General features: G+C 36.2%; 2 protein-coding genes across 3 annotated transcripts; one reads left to right on the top strand and one right to left on the bottom strand.

Annotated features, from left to right (window-relative positions):
• Positions 1 to 443: 443 nt before the first annotated feature.
• On the bottom strand, positions 444 to 9,390 carry psme2 (proteasome activator subunit 2). The gene is made up of 11 exons (XM_052102851.1): positions 9,237 to 9,390; positions 8,903 to 8,935; positions 7,755 to 7,817; positions 7,414 to 7,500; positions 7,273 to 7,321; positions 5,222 to 5,319; positions 5,062 to 5,130; positions 4,887 to 4,954; positions 4,717 to 4,771; positions 811 to 897; positions 444 to 690 (listed from the first exon to the last, which is right to left on the bottom strand). The coding sequence occupies exons 1-11, from the start codon at positions 9,282 to 9,284 to the stop codon at positions 610 to 612; spliced, it is 738 nt and encodes a 245-aa protein (XP_051958811.1). The 5' UTR covers positions 9,285 to 9,390; the 3' UTR covers positions 444 to 609.
• An 846-nt stretch (positions 9,391 to 10,236) lies between these two features.
• Positions 10,237 to 21,539, top strand: emc9 (ER membrane protein complex subunit 9). 2 transcript variants are annotated; one of them, XM_052102853.1, is made up of 6 exons: positions 10,237 to 10,371; positions 19,800 to 19,994; positions 20,537 to 20,613; positions 20,688 to 20,757; positions 20,844 to 20,938; positions 21,031 to 21,539. In XM_052102853.1, exons 2-6 carry the CDS (start codon positions 19,800 to 19,802, stop codon positions 21,209 to 21,211), a joined length of 618 nt encoding a protein of 205 aa, XP_051958813.1. In that variant the 5' UTR covers positions 10,237 to 10,371; the 3' UTR covers positions 21,212 to 21,539. The 2 variants fall into 2 exon arrangements, with proteins under 2 accessions (XP_051958813.1, XP_051958812.1); XM_052102852.1 differs by lacking the exon at positions 10,237 to 10,371 and adding an exon at positions 18,619 to 18,778 and having other exon boundaries at positions 21,031 to 21,538.
• The last annotated feature ends 637 nt before the right edge of the window (positions 21,540 to 22,176 follow it).

The raw sequence follows: 22,176 nt of genomic DNA, 5'->3' as shown, positions 1-22,176 counted from the left end.
TAAAAGTAGTAAGCGATTTGAGCCATTGGAAAAGCCACACCCCCTCTTTCCAAAACCGCACTACAAAGACACCAAATGTTAACAAAAAACAACCGCTGTAAAATAGTGCCCTCAACTGACATGTTATGAACAACATAGTTTAAAAATGGCAGTAAGTTTCAATAATTCACTGCAACTACAATACTATGAGAACATGAAAAATTATTGACCGGTCGAAAGTGTCAAGACACATTTTGTTTGCTGTTTATAGCGTCTAGATCCGTCTCAGAGACTGGTGAGATATCTTACAACACTTATTTCTGTAATTTCTCAAGGATTAGGAAAATGTTTTGCATACCTTTCCATGAAAAAATCTGCTTACAGCACCTTTACATTTGGTATTTTGCTGATTGGTTTTTATAGAACATTTAACTCACTAACAATGTAGTAAAAAAAACACTGCATTCAAATGTATTGATTCTTTTAATAAGTTTCAGTGTTTCAAACAACATTAAGGATGTTTCCATTGAATGTAAAACATGTAAAGTAATCTGAAGTTATGAATCCTGTGTTCAGTTTTGTCTGTATGATTTGTATCACCACTACATTTTGCTCCAGCATGCATCTGTCTCAGTACATGGAAGGCTTCTCTTCTCCTTTGGGGTTCGTTACTTTTTCCAGGTTTTTGCTGATGACATCATAAAGTTCAGCCTATGGCAAACAGTGATACACTGACAATCAACAGACAGTCACAAATGTATCAAATCAGTTATCACACTAATATGGCCAAAGTTGCAAAACCATCTGTCAACAAAATCTATGTAGACTCACGTAGAATCCACGTATATCAAGCAAAATCACTCTGATCTCGAAATATGCCGCTTCGTCCTTCTCATGCACCAAAGAGCGATAATCCATCTGTAGAATGAAAAAAGTTAATACTATAGTTAAATGGAAATGTGAAATTGTTTGAGGTTTTGAGCTCAATGAATGACAGACCGAGATCAAGCTGAAGGCCAGTATTTCCTATAGCTTATGTTTCATGTTTAAAAGTGTAGAACACCTCAACTACTTGCAAAGTTTCATTTGTTTGCTTTAAAGGATGATGTCAATATGTACACCTGTTCAGCAAAGCAGAAAATGTATGTAATGACTTTACGGATTACTCAAACTGTTGAATATGCATACTATGCATCAATTCTGGTTTTAGAGCAAACTTCACTTATGGTTATGTCATAAGGCCAAATATCACTCACGTGATCAATTGCTCCAAATGGAATATATAATGTGACCTGCTCATATTGTTCATAAAAAGAGTCAGCGTTTATAGAATTAAATAGAAAAGTGTTGTTCTTTTGGCTGATGCAAAATATAGATTAGAGGTTGACCTATACGGCATTTTGCCGATACAATAACTAAGGTGGAAAAGAACGATAGCCAATTTAACGGTCAGTAGTTTTCAAAAATAATTCTTAGACTTTCCATACTATGACGTTTACAGTCATAGAGGCTACAATAATCCAAAATATGGAGTTTATAAGTCAACCAAAAATCTCAATAATAGCCAGAAAATATTAAGATTTAGTTGATAATGTGAGACTTTTACCTATGAACAAGTCCGAAACACACCGGGGACTCTTATTTTGCAGTGATGGAGATTTGCCCAGATAAAATGCTCTATATTTAAATTATTTACCAAATTAAGCCTTTTACAGCCTATATATTCACTAGTTGTAGGGTTTTGTATATACATATTTCACGAGATTAAGGTTTATTTAGGTTTACAACGTGTTGACAGGACATATTTCCATCCGGTCACATTTGTCTTTGCCTCGCTATGTCCTCGCTTCAATTTAGAACACTTAATTATCTAATCAAAATAACGAAAAATGCAGTGAGGACAAAATATGGATGAATTATTTTCAATTATGAAAGAAACAGCAAATTCCCACTTTATTGTTTTTTACCTATAGAGGCCACTATTATTTTGTACTTTAGAACCAAGCCAGCCACAGGTAAATAAAACAAAAACATATTGGCAATTATCGACATTATAACCGATAGATCCAAAAAGCAACTATTGATACAGATTAATTGGCAAATCCGATATATCAGTCTACCTCTTATATAGATTTATAATTATCTATTTTTAGCCATAAAACAACATTCATGTTTTTATAGGTTTCCTGGTAATGATATTTAAAATGGAAATAAATTGTCAAAAGAGCACTACCACTTAGCTCCCTTTCAGAGGTTTATTTTGGTCTAAACTGCCTGTGTGAGTGGAATCACTCATTTTAAGACTATCATGCCTGGCTGGTTTACACCATATAGAAAGGGCACTTGAAGTGCAATACTGAAGTGTGCATTGGCCTACTTTGCTTAGTGCACTTCTACAGTAATTGTAATACAACAAAAATCAACCCTACAAGAATTTGAGCTCAAAACATTTACCTGAAATACTTACCATGTTATTTCCTATATATTGCATGTTGCTCCACTCCACTTCAAATGAACTATATCCACATATTTGATTGTTTGCTTATGTGAGTTTAAAGGGGCAGTCACACTACACTTTGTGCTCCATTCACAGTCATTCAAACGCATCCAAACGTGGGAGACCAATAACATGCAAGCTTATGTGAAGGAATTTCATACTGTGCAAGAGTTCAAGTTTGGCGAAATCCGTATTAGTGATAAGCATTCAAGAATTAATCTGTCTTTTTGAACAAGTCTTTTAAATGAACAAATTGTTCTTGTTCATCTCCATACACTGAATTGTATTTATTGTTCACTGTCATCTCTCCCTTTCGAAGCCAATGAGCTCTGCTATTTTTCATGCCTATAAAGACTGACTCTAGCATTCGAATGCACGCTGTGAATCATTGGTTTCAGCCGCTGAATGAATACGCACTTCACTGAACTAGACGACATAAGAATCTGAAAGAGGTGATTCACGATTGAACTGAAAATATTATTAAACTTGTTTTCGAATGATTCGTGAACAAAGATCTGCTGAACAACTGAATGAGAGAGGCATGTCGTTCGTTTAATTTGGCATGAGTCAATCGTGTTCAACAAGTAGAGAAAGGGGTGAAATGCACTTAAGACAAGTGTATATGTATTCTCAAAACATGAGCCCCAATTTATGAATGTGTAAAAATGACATGAATCATGGATGGAAATGTTGTGCTTTGATGCAAAGGGTAAGATATTTAAGCTGTCCTTAAACTTTTTCTTTGTCTTAGTAATAATTAAGCCCAACATTTAACAAAATATAGGGAAAATAAGACCTGTCATTTATGGTGAAAAGAGTCATGGTGTTTTAAACTCTATTTTTGAAAGTGTCTTCATACATTTGTACAAGGGATCTAGCGGTTCTCTGTAAAGAAAAACAAATGTATGATTCGCCACCCATGGTTCGGTAAGCATTGGCACCGCTGTTTACCTCAAGTTTATTGACGCATCTGGAGCACAAGGTTTGGCAAAGAAAAGAAAATGCCATCCGCTATCTGCTAATGCACTTGTGTGGATCTGTAGATTTATATGCTCCGCTAGTATTACACGTGGGTCAACTTGATGACATCACTGTTCTGCAAGCATTGTGTGTAGTTGAAAATGGCAAGAAGAGAAAATGAGCCGCTGATAGAGAAGCCCTCTGCGTTATTCAAATCTCCTGTCTGGAAACATTTTCTTTTTGCATTCAATTACAAAAGCAATGGTCAAAAAACATGTAAAAATTTTAACAGTTACACCCCTAATTTGTACACATGCAAATTAAATTGTTCTTCCTTTGTCATGCTTGTAAAAACTGATTTCAGTGTGAGCCAACAGCATACGAGAGCGGGCTGTGGAGGAGTTTATCACTGGTTGGACCCACTGCACACCCCTTAACAAGACTAGTCGCTCATTTCGTTCGTGTCGTGAATGAACTGATCGCGACCAACGTGAACGAATCAGTCATCATGAGTTATGATCTGACCGGGAGGAGGAGCTGCAAGTCGTTCATTCATTATTCAGTTACAGTATGAATAAAAGTGAGTGATGACCACACATTACAATGACATACTGACATTATTGTAACTCATAAATACTTTTAGGCTAGTATTGTTTTTTGTATAGCTTGATAAAAATCGTGCTCAGCAATTCACTGGTATGACAGATATGCTTTGTTGTAATTTGTGGGGAAAAGCTTATATTGCTTAAACATTCTGCAGTGCTTAAGTCTCTTATTAGAATTTTAATACAGGACCATTAGACTTGTTCTGGTTGAGAATTATTGCTTTGCAATTACTTAAAAAGACTGTAATTTGGCACCATCTGAAGGCGCAAAGGCGTAACTTGAAGATATGGTCAGTGAACAAATCAATGAACGAATCTATTTGGTGAACGTAATCAAAATCACCAACACTAATCTGTATGAGAGGATACATAAACTAATAGAAGATCGAAACTTTACACCTCTGACCTCTTGGCTCAATATTTCAAATCTGATGTTTTATTGTTGCAGGAAATTGAGTTTTAACATTTAAAATATAATATTATTCTTTATTTAGACCAGAAGCCCTCATTTTATTTTTTTGCCAAATTCCATTTAAATGGAAAGAGAGAGAATGAGAGATCTAATTCAAAACAACACCAAACTTCTTTTTTTTTTATCAGTAAACGTTAAAAGAAACTGTAGTTTTCTATTTAAAAGTAAATAAAAAATGAAAAGATCAGATCTGTCAGTCTTACCACATGGGTCTCTTTGGAGGCTTTCGCCACTGCATCGCCTCTCTCTGAGAAGTACCTGCAGATAACCACAAAATCAACACACCTGAATCAGACAGCTGAAATAAGTGAATGAGTAAAAATGAACAATTAATTGAGCCAACAGAGAGGATGAATATAAGAGTATGTCATACTTGTTAATGTTGGTCTGAAAACCCTCCACCTTGGTCTTCACAGCATTAATTCTCTCAATGATTTTTTCCTAGAACATTGACCAGTCATGTTAAATATCCCTCTGAGATTTAGAAACAAAACCATGGTATGCCATATAGATGGAGAACCGTTGATCTTATTAAAAGGGTCAGTTACCTGTATCGCTACTCCAAAATCATTTCCATCCTCTATTTTAGGGATGAGATGAGAAATCCAGCAAGAGACCTGAATGAGATAACATGTTTGTCTAATTATTTGACTAAATATCTTGGGAAAATATTTCAAATCAATCAATGAGCCACTTTTACACACTTACAGTGATGCAGGTCTCCTTAAGAGCAATTATCTCTGGTTTCACAATATCAAGCAACTTCACAATTCGCTCATTTCCTTTGATGAAGCCGCACTTTGGAGCTGCAACAAAAATGATGAATGATTTATGAAGTAAGCTATGTAAGTAGGTTACTTCAGTAGTTAACCCTCAGGACCAATATAAGTTCATCATGCAGACTCCTGCAACATGCTCCAGAATCAAACCATATTGTGTTTAATCCTTTAAATCCACCAGCAGAGTGAAGAGATGACATGGGCATCTAAGCCTCTTCCACTGGCCCTGAAGCCTTCACAATGTTTTACAAATGTGCAGTTTTTCATCCACACTCTTTCAGTCACTCTGGAAGCTCATCTTCATCTAGTCAGTCCATAACACTTTTGCCCAGAACTGTACAGCCTTCAGGTTTTCGCTGGTTTGAATCTGGCTCTTAACCATAAGAGCTTACCGTATATTTCTGTATTCTTCACACGTTCCACATGTACTCAACAAACATAGACCTTTTCCCTTCACAGAATTGTCTGGTCATCCACTACTATGATCTTTCATCGTCTACCAGGGCCTTGATTCCTAAAAGCCAAGATCATCTCACTTTGTGGCCAAGTCTCCATGAACTGCTTTGACAAGTGCAGTTTTCTTTGATGTGTTGAACTGATTTAGAACCGATCTCAATACTGGCCCACTTTTCCACTGACTTAAAAAAACTGAACGATGATGTAACTGACGACATTAATACATATGCCTACATATGGCTGATGTCTTGAGATGTTGTTTCAATATTTCCACATAATTTTCTTTCCTCATGATGCCATATATTTTGTGAAGTGCACTAGTCTTACAAGCCTCACCATTTTTCCTCCAAACATAACAATGGTTATTATGACAGTTACATTTTTGTTTCAGCAGACCAGAGGACATTTCTCCAACAAGTAAGATCTTTGTCCCCATGTGCACCTGCAAACTGTAGTCTGGCTTTTTTTATGGCAGTTTTGGAGCAGTGGCTTCTTCCTGGTTATGTTGACATAGGACTCATTTTACTGTGGATATAGATACGTGTCTACCTGATTCCTCCAGCATCTTCACAAGGTCCTTTGCTGTTGTTCTGGGATTGATTTGTACTTTACACACCAAACTACGTTCATCTCTAGGAGACAATGTGTCTCCTTCTTGACCAGTATGATGGCTGTGTGGTCTCATGGGGTTTATACTTACGTACTACTGTTTGTACAGATGAACATGATACCTTCAGGTGTTTGTAAATTGCTCCCAAGGATGAACCAGACTTATGGAGGTCCACAATTATTTTTCTGAGGTCTTGACTGATTTCTTCTGATTTTCCCATTATGTCAAGCAAAGAGGCATTGAGTTTGAAGTTAGGCCTTAATACATCCACTGGTACACCTCCAATCTGAAGCTAATTGGCTAACTGTCTAAAGGCTTGACATTATTTTCTGTAATTTTCCAAGCAGCTTGAAGGCACAGTTAACTTAATGTTTGTAAACTTCTGACCCACTGGAATTGTGAAATAGTCAATTAAAAGTTAAACAATCACAGGTGTGGGGTAACATCCTCACATATATACACTTTGTACTCCAGTGAATATTTTGTAAATTCTTCTTCTTCAAAAAATAAAAGCTATTAAAAAATGCCACCGTTATTGAAAAAGCATGTTATCATATTAGTTTGGTAAGTTGTCCAAATGTGACCTACAGTACCATTAAACAGCCTTTTATAGTCTTTTAAACAAAAGAAATACAAAGCCATTTATGAAACACCAACTATGTAAAAGGTTGCATTTAAAATATCAAACTACTGTTGTATTGCTTTACAAAACTATGCTGATATTGAAATTTAAGTTTGAAGGCTAAAATTCTCATACATTTCTAATAAAAAAAATTCTAATAAAAAGGATTTTGAAAACAGCATGCTAGAGAGAACAAGCCTTCGTGTATTGAGTATTGTGTCAAAACCTTATATTTACATGAATAGCCCTTTGGACAATTAGCCGTGGTCTCTAGATGAAAATGAAAACTTACCTTTCTTCTTCTTTTTATCATCATCTTCATTCTTATCTGTCTCCATCTCCTATTCAAATATTATAAAATATAATAAAAAAAAGTATTTGTTTGTTTTTTCTTCTTCTATCAAGCGTAATGAATTCTGAGTTGGAAGCTGACCTCATCCTCAGGAACTGGTGGGTCAGGAATGGGAATGTCAAGGGGTGCATGGAGAGATGAGAGGTCAGTGATACTGAACTCACCCCCCTAAAAAAAAAAAAATTATATATATATATAAAAACATTTTTAATTATTCTGTTGCTGTAGTCATCTTTTGGTTTAGCCTTTCAGACACAATGAAAACTATCATTACAGTTGCAGGAGCTCAACTGGCAACTTGTGTAGTAAAGCCAATGTCATGGGTCCGATTCCCAGAGAACACACTGATAAATATACAGCTTGAATTCGCTGTCAGTCACTTTGCATATAAACATCTGCCAAATGAATGAATGTGAATATACCTTCAGCAGGTTGTTAAGCTGCGAAATCTTCAGAGGAATGTGATTCGAGAACAATTCTTCTGCCTATGTACACAAAAGATGTAGTTAATGTTTAGTGTGCACTTCACTCAAATTGAGCTGAAAATGTCAAAAAAGGACTGTTTGTTGGGTTGAAACACCCCGTTTCCAAAATATTTTTTGAGACGTGGGCTTTTTTAAGTTTCCATCAGGATCGGTGGATCAGGAAAAACTCCCAAATGATGAGTGACGAAAGAGATAGTGAGTGAGTGAGTGAGTGAGTGAAAGATATAGTGAGTGAGTTCACCCCAAAATGAAAACTCTCTCAATATTTACTCAGTATTGGTCCCTTAAATGCAAGTGAATGGTGGCCAGAAATCAAATAATTAATGAGACTCCAGTGGTTAAATCCTTTTCTTCAGAAGTGATTTAATAAGTGTGGGTGAGAAACAGGTCAATATTTAAGTCCTTTTCTTTTTTTTTTTTTTTACTATAAATCTCCCCTTTAACTTTCAGATGTGAAAGTGAAACTAAACAGGCACCACATGTGATTTTCAGAAATTGGAGATTTATAGTAAAAAAAAAAAAGGAATTAAATATTTATCTGTTTCTCACCCACACTTATTATTATCGAAAATATGGATTAAACCACTGGAGTTTGGTTGATTACATTATGCTGCTTTTATGTGCTTTTTTTTGAGCTTCAAAGGTCTGGTCACCTTTCACTTGCATTGTGTGGACACACAGATCTGAAATATTCTTCTAAAAATCTTTGTTTGTGTTATACACATGTGGGATGGCATGAGGGTGAGGAAATGGTGAGAGAATGTTCTTTTTGTGTGTTTTAATTGTTGTGGCACATATGGCACATTTGTCAGGCTTTAGAAGTGTGTTAAACGTGTGAGGATGTTTATTCATCGACCTGTTAAATGTTCAACATAATCATTTAGGCATTGAATCAGAAAGAACCTGATTCATATGCCTTCACTGCAAACCGTAGATTTCTCTTTAACATTACATTAGATAAATATAACGCTTAAAAACTCAATAGAACCCGGAAGTGCGGTTGCCTGCGGTGTAACGTCATGGTAATTTCATGATATCAGTCAAACAAACAATCCCAAATGAATTATATAAATATGCATAAATACCTGCTTATATAGTGCCTGGCGGTAGTTTTCAATCTGGATAAAGATAACAAAATGTTTGTACAATTACTTATGATATATTTATCTTTGTTCCAAGCAATGATCGTGCATTTATGTGCTTCCATGTTCACCTTTCACTTTCAACATGGACGAGGAAGTGTGACTCTGGATTTTTCATATAAATTAGATATTTCTAGCAGTGTTAATGTTCAACAATCCCCAAACAAACGACACTTTAAAAACAGCTTAGAGAAGCTGTTTTTATATCGATGTCTTTATATTGCCAATGCGCTTACCACAATCTATAAACACTATATCAAATACTAAACGAACTTACCTTCACGGCATTATCAGCATTTACCTTCAGCACTTTAGTTTTGGACATATTGAACGCAAACTGTCAGAAACAATAAGACGAGATTTTCAGGAACAGATCACTTTCCCTCCTCGATACTTTCGGTTTTATTTCACTGACGCCCACTTTTGTAAGATGAATATGCATGTGTATGTGTAATATTAACGTTCTACGTTTGTAGATGACTAGTCGAAGGCTTACAAGTTAATGTGTTAGTTTAAAGAAATATACCTTTTCTGATTCATAATTGAAAGATCCGTGTAACTAGTGTGCGTCCACGAGCACAGACATTGTGTTTTCATTTAATTCTGAAAATATATTAGATTTTTATTTTATTTTTACTCTGGAGACCAGAAAATATGTTTATTTTTAACGAAGACAGTGGTGGAAATGATCGCCTGTTGATTTTCCATGCACAAAATCAATGTTGGCATTAGAGGGCGCTATTCGAACTGATCGCAGTCAGACAGACGGTAGGTGTTGTTGAGTCATTCTATGAACGGGTGCCATTTGGGTCCGCAACGTTTGATGAGATGCATAAGGCACAAAAAAAATCTCCTAAATGTGTTTCCAAAGCTTAAAGTTATTCAATCAAGTGTTCTTGTTAACATGATATATGATAAAAAAAAATACTATTCTTAAAGATTAATATACTATTTGTAATAATTTTTCATTAGTACATAGCCAATTTCACATGTCGGTATTGACCAACATGACATTTGCATCTAAAATATCACCAAATAAGTTATATATTTTTTCAAACATTTATTATTTTCAGGATTTTATGTGTCTTCCTGTATATATAAGATATATTTATTCAAAATAAACCGTATTTTTTGTAAATATTTCATGATTTGTGTGCGTCCCTCAGTTTGACTTACCACCCTGTCACACTAACTTGTTTTATCTATAAATGATGTACCGTTGCTTTAAATGACATCACATTTGCTTCACTCTGTTAATGCTTCACACTCCTGTCCAGTTGGTGGCGGTAAATGCACCTTTTATCTGGTTTACCAAACGCCATAAAACTCCGAAAGAAGAAGAAATGACATCACAAAGTGGAAATTACATCATTTGAGCCTTGGAGCCTTGGAGCCACCAAGAACAAAAGCAGGCAAGTACTGACATTCTTTTACTTTGTTTATTTGTTGTTTTTTCATGTTAGGCAGGGGCCGTCAATCTCAATCTCAAACCAACCACTCCATCAAGCAAAATAGATAGGGAAAACTGTTTTTTATTAAATTCTTTACACTATTAATGCAAAGTAAATTATATTTCAGATTGAATGCATTTATGCTATGTGAGGAACTTGACCACATGTGAGATCTGCAGCCATTTTGGGATGAAATTTACCACTCCGTCACATGTTTTATTGTGACGTGGTGGTAAGGGATGGGATGTGATGGGATGTGATGGGGTGGGTGGTTCTGCTTCCCATTTGAATGTGAATATGTGTGAAATCAATGATTCTAATATAGGCTAATCAATTTATTTTCTGTTAACTTAACCCTGTTTGATATCTTTCAGTCACTCACTCATCACTCACTATATCTTTAATTTTCCCAATGGTCCAAATATGAATTTTTGCTAAGATTTGGTTTATTCTGATTTGGTTTTGTTCAGCAGTGCTGGTCTGAAACTGGTGTTTGTTAGTTGTTAGTGGGTTTGTGAGTTTCAGAGCCAGCTGACAAGGGGACTGGTTTTAGGCTTCAGCTCTTGGGTTTTAAGGGCTTTATGTTGCAGTGTGATAGGATAACTTGAATTTAGGTGTGTCCAAAATTTGAGGGATCGTTTTTCAATATGCATAATAAGGGGTTATCTGCCTAGTTCGGCCCGGCATGCATTAGTAGGTGTTCTTCTCTGAAAATTCTTCTACAGAATTCTATGGGGTGTTTGTCCCATCTAGGGTAATCTGCCATACAGAGGGGACCCCAAACCTCACTTCCGTACAGAGCAATAGGCATTATAATACTATCAAAGATCTTACACCAGATTGTTACAGGAATGTCAACTTGGGTAAATTTGCCCTTAATAGCATAGAATGCTCTTCTAGCTTTCTCTTTTAATGCATTCACTGCCAGACCAAAACGCCCTGAAGCACTAATTTTTAGACCGAGGTAGTCGTAGTGTCGGGTGTGTTCTATTGCAGTGTTCCCCAGAGTGAATGTGTATCTGGTGTCTTGTAATCTGGCTTTTTTCTGGAAAATCATAATTTTAGTTTTTTTCAGATTGACTGTCAGGGCCCAGTTCTGACAGTAGTTCTCCAGCAGGTCCAGGTGCTGCTGTAGCCCTTGTGCAGTAGCTGACAGCAGCACCAGATCATCTGCATAGAAAAGAAATTTAACTTCAGAATGATTTAGAGTAAGACCGGGTGTTGCAGATTGTTCCAGTAGCACTGCTAACTCATTAATGTAAATGTTGAACAGAGTTGTACTCAAAACTGCAGCCCTGTCTCACTCCTCGCCCTTGAGTGAAAAATTCTGTTCTTTTATTGCCAATTTTAACTGCACACCTGTTGTCTGAATACATAGATTTGATAGTGTCGTACGTTTTACCCCCAATGCCGGATTGTAGAATTTTATAATATATCTCTTTCACTCACTCATCACTTACTATATCTTTCACTCACTCACTGACTCATGCACTCACTCACTCTATCTCTTTCAGTCACTGCTCGCTCACTCAATATATCTTTCGCTCATTCACTCATGCACTCACTATATCATTCACTCACTATCTCTTTCACTCACTCACTATATCTTTCACTCATGCACTCACTCAATCACTATCTCTTTCAGTCACTGCTCACTCACTCACTATATATTTCACTCACTCACTATATATTTCACTCACTCACTATCTCTTTCAGTCACTGCTCGCTCGCTCACTCATGCACTCACTCACTCACTATCTCTTTCACTCACTCACTCACTATCTCTTTCACTCACTCACTCACTATATATTTCACTCACTCACTATCTCTTTCAGTCACTGCTCGCGCGCTCACTCATGCACTCACTCACTCACTCACTCACTCACTATCTCTTTCGGTCACTCATCATTTATCTTTTTTATTTACTGTACAACTTCCTTTATACAGTTGAATGCAAAAAGTATTGGGATGTATATAAGTCTAGAAAATGTTCTTTCATTATTACAAGGAAGAAAATGTTCAAAAGTTGTAAAATGTTCAAAATATCATTGGTTCTAAAGTTTTCATCCCCATTTCTGAATGTAATAGCAATGTTGTCTAATAATATCTTTGTATCTTTTTCCAATAAATGTTCATCCAACCTCTTTGAGCAGCTTTTTTTGTAGTTTAGAGGGATGTGTAGATGCGACTCTCCCATTCACCATTATGATGTATGAAGCATGACCAAAGTTTTCCATTATATCTTCAATTTTAATGTTTCCCATCCCCCAGTTTTATAAAGGTTAAAACCAGCAGATCATGTAGAGAAACACTTTGTCCATACCACCCTGTCACAGTGAACCACCCCGCCACATCAGTTACCACCAATGTTGAATGATCTTCTTGTTGTGTGGACTAATCAGATAAATGTAACTTTATTTGTATTTTTTAAGTGAATTCATTTTTTTTCAGTACAAACAATGAGGCTATTGAAATGTCGAATTCATATTTCAAGATTAAAAATCTAAGAGTAAAAAAAAATATGAAATTACAGACTTTCTATTTATGGTTTCCAAAAAAGGGACATTTTACTATTAGGAAAACATTCGATTTTAAAAATCTATTTCTTGTTTTACTACTCTAACGGCGTACATATTGTCCGTAACGGGGTGGTACAAGAAAGGCTCCCATGCCTGAATAAAAAGGATAATATTAATAAGGATTTTGTGCCTGAGGTGTGAAAATATGTTTTTTTTGGAGGATTACCATATCTTTCAAGTTGTAAGTCTTCAAAAAAAAGTTTCTTAATTAAAAAAAATTTAATTGCAAAGTGGAAATGGCACCCGTTTGGTAGAATGACTCTGTTGTTGTTTTGTCTATTAACCCTTCAGCACTGTTCATCATTAAATCACGTTCCAGTTGTCCCCAGTCAAAAGTGACTGGAAACGATAAACGTGTAATTCTTTTAATTGTTAGGAAATAATGTTAAAGCACTAAAGTTGAGTATTTTGGTTGTTTTTGGGGGGTTATTTAGTTTATTTTTTAGTTTATTTATTACTTCTAATTGATTTACCTATATGAACTTGAGCTTGAATATTTGAATTGAATATTTTCTCAAATACTGAACCAATCCTTATAAATTATATACTGTTTGAAAGCTTAAAGTCTCAAGAATCAAACTGTGCTTTTCATTTACAAAATATAAAAACCAGATTAAATTATAAGTATAAACACTAGATGCTGCAGAGAGCTACTTATCCATCCCTGGATGAAGAGAAGATGATTTCTAGATTTTGTCACAAGTTCTGCATTTAGATATATATTTAAACATTATCATAATACTTTGTCAGAGTTTAGTATTTTCTTTGATTTGTTTGAGGTTATTTTTGTCAGTTTTTGCATACCTGAAATGAGTAGAATAACAAGTAATAATTTATCCCTGGTTGTAACAAGATCAACTCCAATTTCTTTTGTGTTTGTGATCAGATATCACATGGACAAAATGTCACCATGTCTCATACCCATCAGATAAGGAAACCAGTTTCTTTTTGACAGTGCTTTTTTCCCCCCAGCATCACTTTACAGTAATGTAGGCTACTCAGATAAACTTACAGTTTTTACCTGCAGTTTGATGTAATATAAACTCAAAAAATATACAAATTGACCTGCAAAATTCTCACTGGTTGATTTAGGTTTTTGTAGCACTGGTTTGAATTGATCCCAGTAATGTGCTATTTTCTGTAGGATCGTTTGTGTATTTGCTGGGTTTGTGTGTCATTTGAAGCTAATGTTTAATTTTAACAGAAGATAATGTGTTTTTGAGTGGAATATTTTATTTTAAATTGGAAGTTTGTGGGTTTTACAAACTGGTGTAGTTTTGAGATTGGGTTTATAGTTTCGAGAAAATGGTGAATTGTTTAATATGTCTTAGCAATCAAGAAAAACTATTGTAAAAATTCTTCTTGCAGATATCAACACACCACTTAACAACAACCCCTATGCATTTCATATGATGCATACCCTGTTTTTGCGCTACTGATTAAAAGTAAGATATATGCAGTAGATATTTATTTTTATAATTATTATGAAAAGGGTGTACTTTCCTACAATATTTAGTCCATGACAAAAACAGAAAATGTTACAATTATTTTACAGGAAACAAATCAAAGATCAAATGAAATATATAATCATAAAATTAAATAAAAATATATGCAACAGTTATATTCAACAGCAAAGCTGACTTTATGAACTAGTGGATGCATTATGGAGTTTGGCCTTATATACCAAAGTCTTTTTCAAGGCAAGTCAGGCCACTCAGCAGCCATCTTGGGAACATGCCTGGGCAGCTATTTCCTATGGTTACAAGTGGCATAATAGTACAGCCCCTATCTACTTGAATGGGGATAATGTGGCATATATGACAATATGAGATGTTGTAAAAACATAAAAAAAATCAAAATCCCCAACCTCGTGATTTTTGTACATACGGTTCAAAAGTCACAAACATTTACATTTCTTGACATGTGGGTAGCTGTCTCCAAACTTTGCAACACCAGATCATGGTGCTGATAAAGCATTATAAGTTTCGTTGTAGTAGAACCAAGTATTGCAGAGATACAGCCTCATTTCCTGTTTCACACAGTCTGGATATCTTTGCGCTGCTGTTACTTTAAATAAATTAAAATGTATTATAATTTCAGCGCACTTTGGGTAGAAGATTATTTTGTGGCATTGTTTGAGCAAATTGGACAAATTTTGAAGAATGGGAAAAGTTTAAACAGTTAACATAAAAATCCAAGAGTAGAACTGTTATAAGCAGCATTTTAATGTAAGGGATCCATTACAATCTTCATGAGGAAAGTAATTAGACACAAATAATTTTGTTTGTAGGACAAAAAGTTCAATAGATATGCATGCTCAAAAGAAAGTGCATTTTTAAACTGGCAATATAGAGTTTGTCCTAGAGACCCCAAATTTGGAATATTTGCAAAGAGCTCCATTACAACAGACTATATCATATTATCCACATTTATACTAAAGCTCATAAAATAGTTTTTGCTCTTAATTTTTTACATCCACCAAGGTTTGGGTTTACAAAACTCAAATTCATAAAATTTGGAAATTTGTTTGCAATTTAAGTTATATAATCAAATTTGAAATTGATTACTTCCACCTGAAATTTTTACTTAATTGCCTACATAATTATTTTTAAATGTTTTTTGAGGTTCACTAATAATATTAGAAATGTATACTCATGCAAGACCATCACATATTACAGGATCAATCACTACCAAATCCTGTACCAAGTTTTAAGAATAAGTATGTTAAACAGTCTTTTTTTCTCATAATTTACGATAATCTGGAATCCTATTCCTCAAACAATTAGATTATTGTCATCATAGCATGCATTTAAATATAATCTTACACACACCTCTTGACCAATCAGTCATGTACACATAATGTTTCTTTTAAATCCGTTGTTTTATCTCCCTTCAGGAACCCATTGAAAATCTGGTCTTCTGAATTGGGCCTATAAACATTATTTTTGCTTTTTAAACTCTGTTTTTCTCAAACAAACTACACTGCATAAATCCTGCTTCAATTCAAAACCAATTAGCTATAAAAAAAAAAAATCACATTTACATTTATTTCTCAGCAATTGTTTTGTCACTTGGATTGTGTTAGGAATATTTTGGATCTAGTCGCGATCTCCAATTCCCCGGTCCCGTCTGTCTATGTTCAGTGAGGTGCAGTCGTGAGTCTGAGTCTCTAGACTTTGCGAAGGAGGTAGAAAGAATGACACACACAATCGGTCTGTATTCAATCTACTCAATGTTTATTACAGCAAGCATGTTATTTATATTCTTCATAAGACAAAGGAACAAAGAATCAGCCAATAGGAAAGTGACAACCAGGGTCAAAGGGGGAGAAATGGGTGCTCTGGAGTAATACAGGAAAAGCTGTAACAATATGTTCTCAGCAATTTTTTTGTACTCTCAAATTAAAATATCTGTTTGGCACCATTTATACTTGTCAATTGTGTGATGCACTGGATAAAGCTCTAGATTTCGAATCGAAAATTGGGTGGACTCTGGTTGGAATCCCCCTTCAAGTCTTAATGTAATCTATTGCAGGGCCAAGCACAGACATGGTGGTGTTCGCTGTTGTATTCTGCATATCACGGCGCCGTTTTGTGGTCCGTTCCGCATAACGTGGCGGCTCATTTTAGCTTATCGCTGCACATTCGGCCCTTTTTGCGGCCGACCCACCAGCCCGCTTGGTACTCCCAATGGCCAGTCCTCCCCTGATCAGCCTCAAGTGCATCAGCCCACCGGGAAAATGCCCGGTATGCCAGATTACCAGTCCTGCCCTGACTGCCAGTACTCTGCAGTTTCAATTATGGAAGTGCACGATCAGTTTTGTGGCAGAATAATTATAATAATAATAATCAAATTCCTAACAATTAGAATTGGGTTTCAGGACTTTGTGCCTGAGCCCCTAATTAATGCTGCCTACATGTGTTATCAGAATTATCCTACTTCCCGCTACTGACGTGGTAATTACAAGTAGTATGCCATGTTCAGGTGCTTTTGTGAGAAATTTTAATTGTACATGCTGTCTTTAGTTTGACATCTAACTCTGAATGTATGTGTGCTAACCACAGAATCACACCACACGCACGAAGAGTCCATGACCTTCATAGATGCGGTTAGTTTCTCTTGTCTTATCCTCTTCTCAGAATGTTTTGCACTCCAACCAGCACATACTCTTTTCCTTGAGCTAAATATCTCAGTCGGACATAACACATATCTAGGACTGCTTGACCTCATAGGATTACCGTTCCCATGCTATTCCAGTCAACATTTATTGTCCTTGGCTGTCTCGCAAGTCTTTCTATCACTATACTATTGTCTGTTGGTTGTTCTTTGTTATATGAAAGGTATAAATATTATGCTTGCCGTAATAAACTTTGAGTAGATTGAATAGAAACAACCGTGTGGTGTTGTTCTTTCTTCTCCCTTCATGAAGTCTCCAGATACGCAGACTCCCGACTGCACTTACCTGGGCATGCACATAAAGGGACCGAGGAATTCTTGATGGTAGATGTTTTGTATGCTAAACTACAACAAGATCCAAGTTTAATTCCTAACAGCTTTGTTGAACGAAACATGAACGATGCCAGTTTCATTCATACATACTTTTTACTTTTATTTTGACACACCAGTCATACCATAATAAATATGAATCATTTAGCTTGCCATCAATAATGGAATTTTAGTCAAATATAAGCTATTTTCATGGTGTGAAAATGTAAAACATGCATCAAATTGTTGCTGATATACATAAATGCACATGACCGTAACGGCAATTGCTAACAATCAGCTGTATTTAGAAAAATTAACAAAAACTGGTTATTTTCAACAAAAACCATCCTCTACTTCACCATGTTGAAAGTTTACATATATCCTTCCAACTCAGAAACTCGGGTATCAAAATTATCGCCCAGTTTCCCAGTCATAAGTAGGATTTGAGGGGTCGATCATGTGCAACATCCGAGTGGGAGGCTCATATTTAGGACAATTCCGATAGCACGAGGAAAAGTTCAAGGGTCCCCTGATGCTTCTGATCTGCTGCCCTGCAAAACAGCAACAACAGCTGATGGCCATCTAGCGCAGGTTTACATAAACCAACAATACAAAAGACAGTGTTGTACTATTCATCATATATAAATAGCTTTGGATAAAAAGTGTCTTTTAAAATTACTTTTTCCAGAGGGGCACCTCAGCCTGGAAGGGCAAAGGTGCAATGGCTCCCCCTGTACTCATACCTGTCTGGGACAAAGACAAAAGAGCCGTTACATACTTAGAAGTTACATGGTATTTTCGATATCATACTATGGAAATACCTTTCAATTCCTGGAGTACTATGTAAATACCATGGTGTATGAATATGGCAATCATTCAGTACAATGGTAATACCATTTGAAACCATCACTGTACCATGGCACCACAATACTTTTCTGAGTACACACAGGTGACACACAAGTATGTATAATTTTAGTACTAAATAAGCAAGTGCTGATGCCATTAGTCATACTAATCTCTTTGCAAATTAATTAAGTCATTATTAGGTTGAAAACTAGCATCGATTATTGATTAATATGGGCATGTTCCGTTAATGGCCTGCTGGTGGCAGTAATGCGCTAAATGTACCAGAAAATAATGACGTCACAAGTAGAGAAGGACCCGCAACATTACTCAGCCTCTGCTAATTTCAAACAGTTAATTCATCCTGTGGAAATTATTGATTGTTTATCTTCATGATATCATCAAATTAATAAGTATTAGCATTACGTATTTTACTACTGAACAAGGGAAACAATACAAGGGTAAGTATCTTCCTCTGTGGTATTTACAAGATGAATAAAGCGCTTATAAGCGCTGCGTTTGTATTATTACATATTGTTAGATGGTTTTCAGTATTGAACACGTTGGCGCTACTGGTGAATGTAGATTATCTACGTTTAGTTAAGCCGGTTTCTCGCTAGCCGACTCCAAACAACTCGATTTTGACCGAGGGTGTTAACGAACCGCTGTGTAAATTACCCCTCCCCCAACAACCACTTTAGAGACGATAATAATAATAAAGAACATTTAAAAACATCTTGTCATCTGGAGCCATACCCGGCATTTGTAGTCACACACCGCATATTTGCATTCAAAAGCGCTTTTAATATAGTATATATATATATATATTATCATCATTGAATAAATCAGAAAGTCCTCTATTCTTGTCACTGCAAAGTGTGCGTGGTTTCTAACAGCCATTGGATGTTAATATATAAATTATAATCATTTCTGCCAATTCAAAGCTTAAACTATAAAATTAATCTCTAGTTATTCTTCTTCACTAACTAGATACAATGTGATGGACCACATACCTTTTGGTAGTTGAAAATGTGCAAAAATTACCTTTTTAATTGTGTATTGTCTATCATAAACACAGTTGAAATCCCAATTGCTATATTTTTCAAAATAATCACAAGATGACTTTTGGCCAAATCGTGCAGCCCTTTTTTATCTAGTTTGCCACTCACAATGTAAATTAAATTGCTTCTTCAGTCATTTGTGAACCCTAAAAATACAGTGTGTAGATTGTTCTTGATGGTTACCAAGCTATAATCAATGACCTCATCCACTAAAAAGTTTATTAACATCAGTTGCTCAAAAGTTAGGTCATGAGGCGCTCATCAACTGTATCTGCACCCAACCAGTTCTGAAAATGTATTAACTACATTTATGCCAGACGAATGCTAATACCATTTACTTTATGACTGTTTGGCACCAACCTGTTTCGCGTCTTTATTTTTGTCTGACTTTTGGTGTATATTTCTCTGTTGCTTTTATCAGATGGGTGAGGTCGAGTTGTCATGTCTGGCTTATGTCAAAATATTCCTGCATGCTAGTCAGTTTCCGCGCTGCAGTGTGAATGGGCTGCTGTTGTCCTCCAGTGCTGCAGGAGGAGCTGTGTGTATTACTGACTGTGTGCCACTGCTACACTCGCACCTGTCTCTCGCACCAATCACACAGCTCGCTCTCACACAGGTAATATGCCTTTTTTCCATTTATGTCTAATGCAGTGCTTTCCTTTTGACTTACTGCATACTGTGCAGTATATACTGTTTATTTTAATGTGTTAATAACAATATGAAGCAATACAAATTTTTAATATCTACATTGTCAAAGTCACTCAGGTCTTCACTCCTTCCCATTTCTCCTGCATTTAACATGTTGACTTTAAATCCACCCAGACCTTGACATGTGGCCTTGTAAAGAGATGATTTTTATTATTCACTCCACCTGTGATTGGTCATAATGTTTTGGCTCATTGGTGTATACTGCAGAAACGTTTAGAGTAGTATAGTTGTATATTTTTTTGAACATAGGTTATGCCTTCTTCACCGCTAAATGTTGAAGTGAAGAAAAATATATTCTTTCATTAAATGTTTTTACATGTCGCATGACAACATTTGTGTTAGATTGGTTCTACGGCTCTTAACGGCCTTTGCATGAACATTTCAGTAGTTTGAGCATGTTATTTTCATTGCTACTTTGATTAAAATATGTGCACACTTTTTCTGATGTAGGTGGATGCTTGGTGTTCACAAACTCAGCAAAGGATTGTGGGATATTATCAAGCTAATGCTTGTGTATCAGACAGCAGGTAAACCTTCGTGACCGTCTGATATTCAGGTCAATGAAACCGTATTCATTAACATGTTTCATACTTCCTTTTAGCCCCACACCATGTGCGCTAAAAATAGCAGACAAGATCTTCGAGCAGTGCAACAATGCTGTGTTACTTATGGTAATTTTGAAGTTCATTAGATGTGTAAAATATCTCATTTGCCCAAAAAAATTGATTTAGAACAAAAGCAAATGGTTGTACTTCAGGTTGACGGAGAAAAGATGTTTCCTGACTGCCGCGTGCCGCCAATCGTGATATATGATCGTAAAGATGCACGCTGGGCCCTCAAAGACAAACACACGTAAGCAAATCTTAATTAATATGCTTCTGTGTGACAACACTTAATTATAATGCTGTATATTCAGTTATTCATGCCCTGTCTGTATCCATTAGAATAATGCTTCAGCAATGGGAAGAAACTCGTTCAATAGCAAATCAGCTGTTCAGCTCTGGCGATCAGGCACTCTTAGTGGATTTTGACAGCCATTTGGATGACATCACAAAAGACTGGACCAATCAAAAACTCAATGCCAAGATCATGGAACTTGTCTCCCCAGCCAATGGAAATGTATAAATTATGTGTACTGATACACTAAATCCATCATAGTCATTCAATAAATGTTTTCTGTATATGTCGCTCTTATGATTCTATGTTATTTGGATGAACATATTATTAATATGGTTATTTAACTACATACATGATAACTGATTGTGTGAAACAGGCTCTTGATACCACAATGATTTGAAGTGCCTTATGGCATAAATAATACTAACACACTTCAGTTCCCAAATATGCAGAAATATTTTTCTGTCTTCCAATTTAATTCTGTATGATTCATAGGACTGACTTTTAACAATTAAATAAATATAAAGCCATGCACTAGAAGGACGATAATTTTTGACGTACCGGGTGGGGCTTCGCAGCTGGGGGAGCAGGTAATAATGTGTTGAGAGGCAATAGCGCATCCCGAGGCTTAGGTGCTGAGAAAAGACTCAAAACTACTTACTTTGCTATGCGCATCCAGCAGGGGGCGGGTTAGAGACTGAAGGGGAGGTCCTGTAGAGACGTCTTCAAAACTCTTCAGCGCCGGCCTGCTGTGGATGGGCAATCTCAGATCCAGAGGCGAGTTAGCTGCGGGAAATAGGATTTTGGTGCCGGGGCGCCGTGAAAATGGCATGCACCGGCTAGATGACCCAGGGAGTGAGGAAATCTCTTTTCTATTGACTGTGTGGGTACTGCAGCCCTAATGGGGTGCGGCAAAATAAAATAAGGAAGCCTTGACCCGAGGTACCAATCGTAAGGCTGTGGGGAGGATGGAGGTTTCCAGTCCAACCCGACGCTCACGGCAGCCCAGGAAAGCATGTCGGCCATCTGCGCATCAGCCTCAAACTGGGCGGTCTGACCCGAAGGTGGCAGCCCAGTGGAGTCTTCTGCGTCAGACGCCTGAACGCTCTCCGATGTAGCGGCGATGTCATCATCCAACTCAGCGAGTATAGTATATTTTTCAATATTATAGTATGTTTTTATATCAAAGTACT

The sequence above is a fragment of the Xyrauchen texanus genome, chromosome 33 (assembly GCF_025860055.1).
Source record: "Xyrauchen texanus isolate HMW12.3.18 chromosome 33, RBS_HiC_50CHRs, whole genome shotgun sequence".
Lineage (NCBI taxonomy): Eukaryota > Metazoa > Chordata > Actinopteri > Cypriniformes > Catostomidae > Xyrauchen > Xyrauchen texanus.
This window is presented reverse-complemented; position numbering and strand designations above follow the sequence as displayed.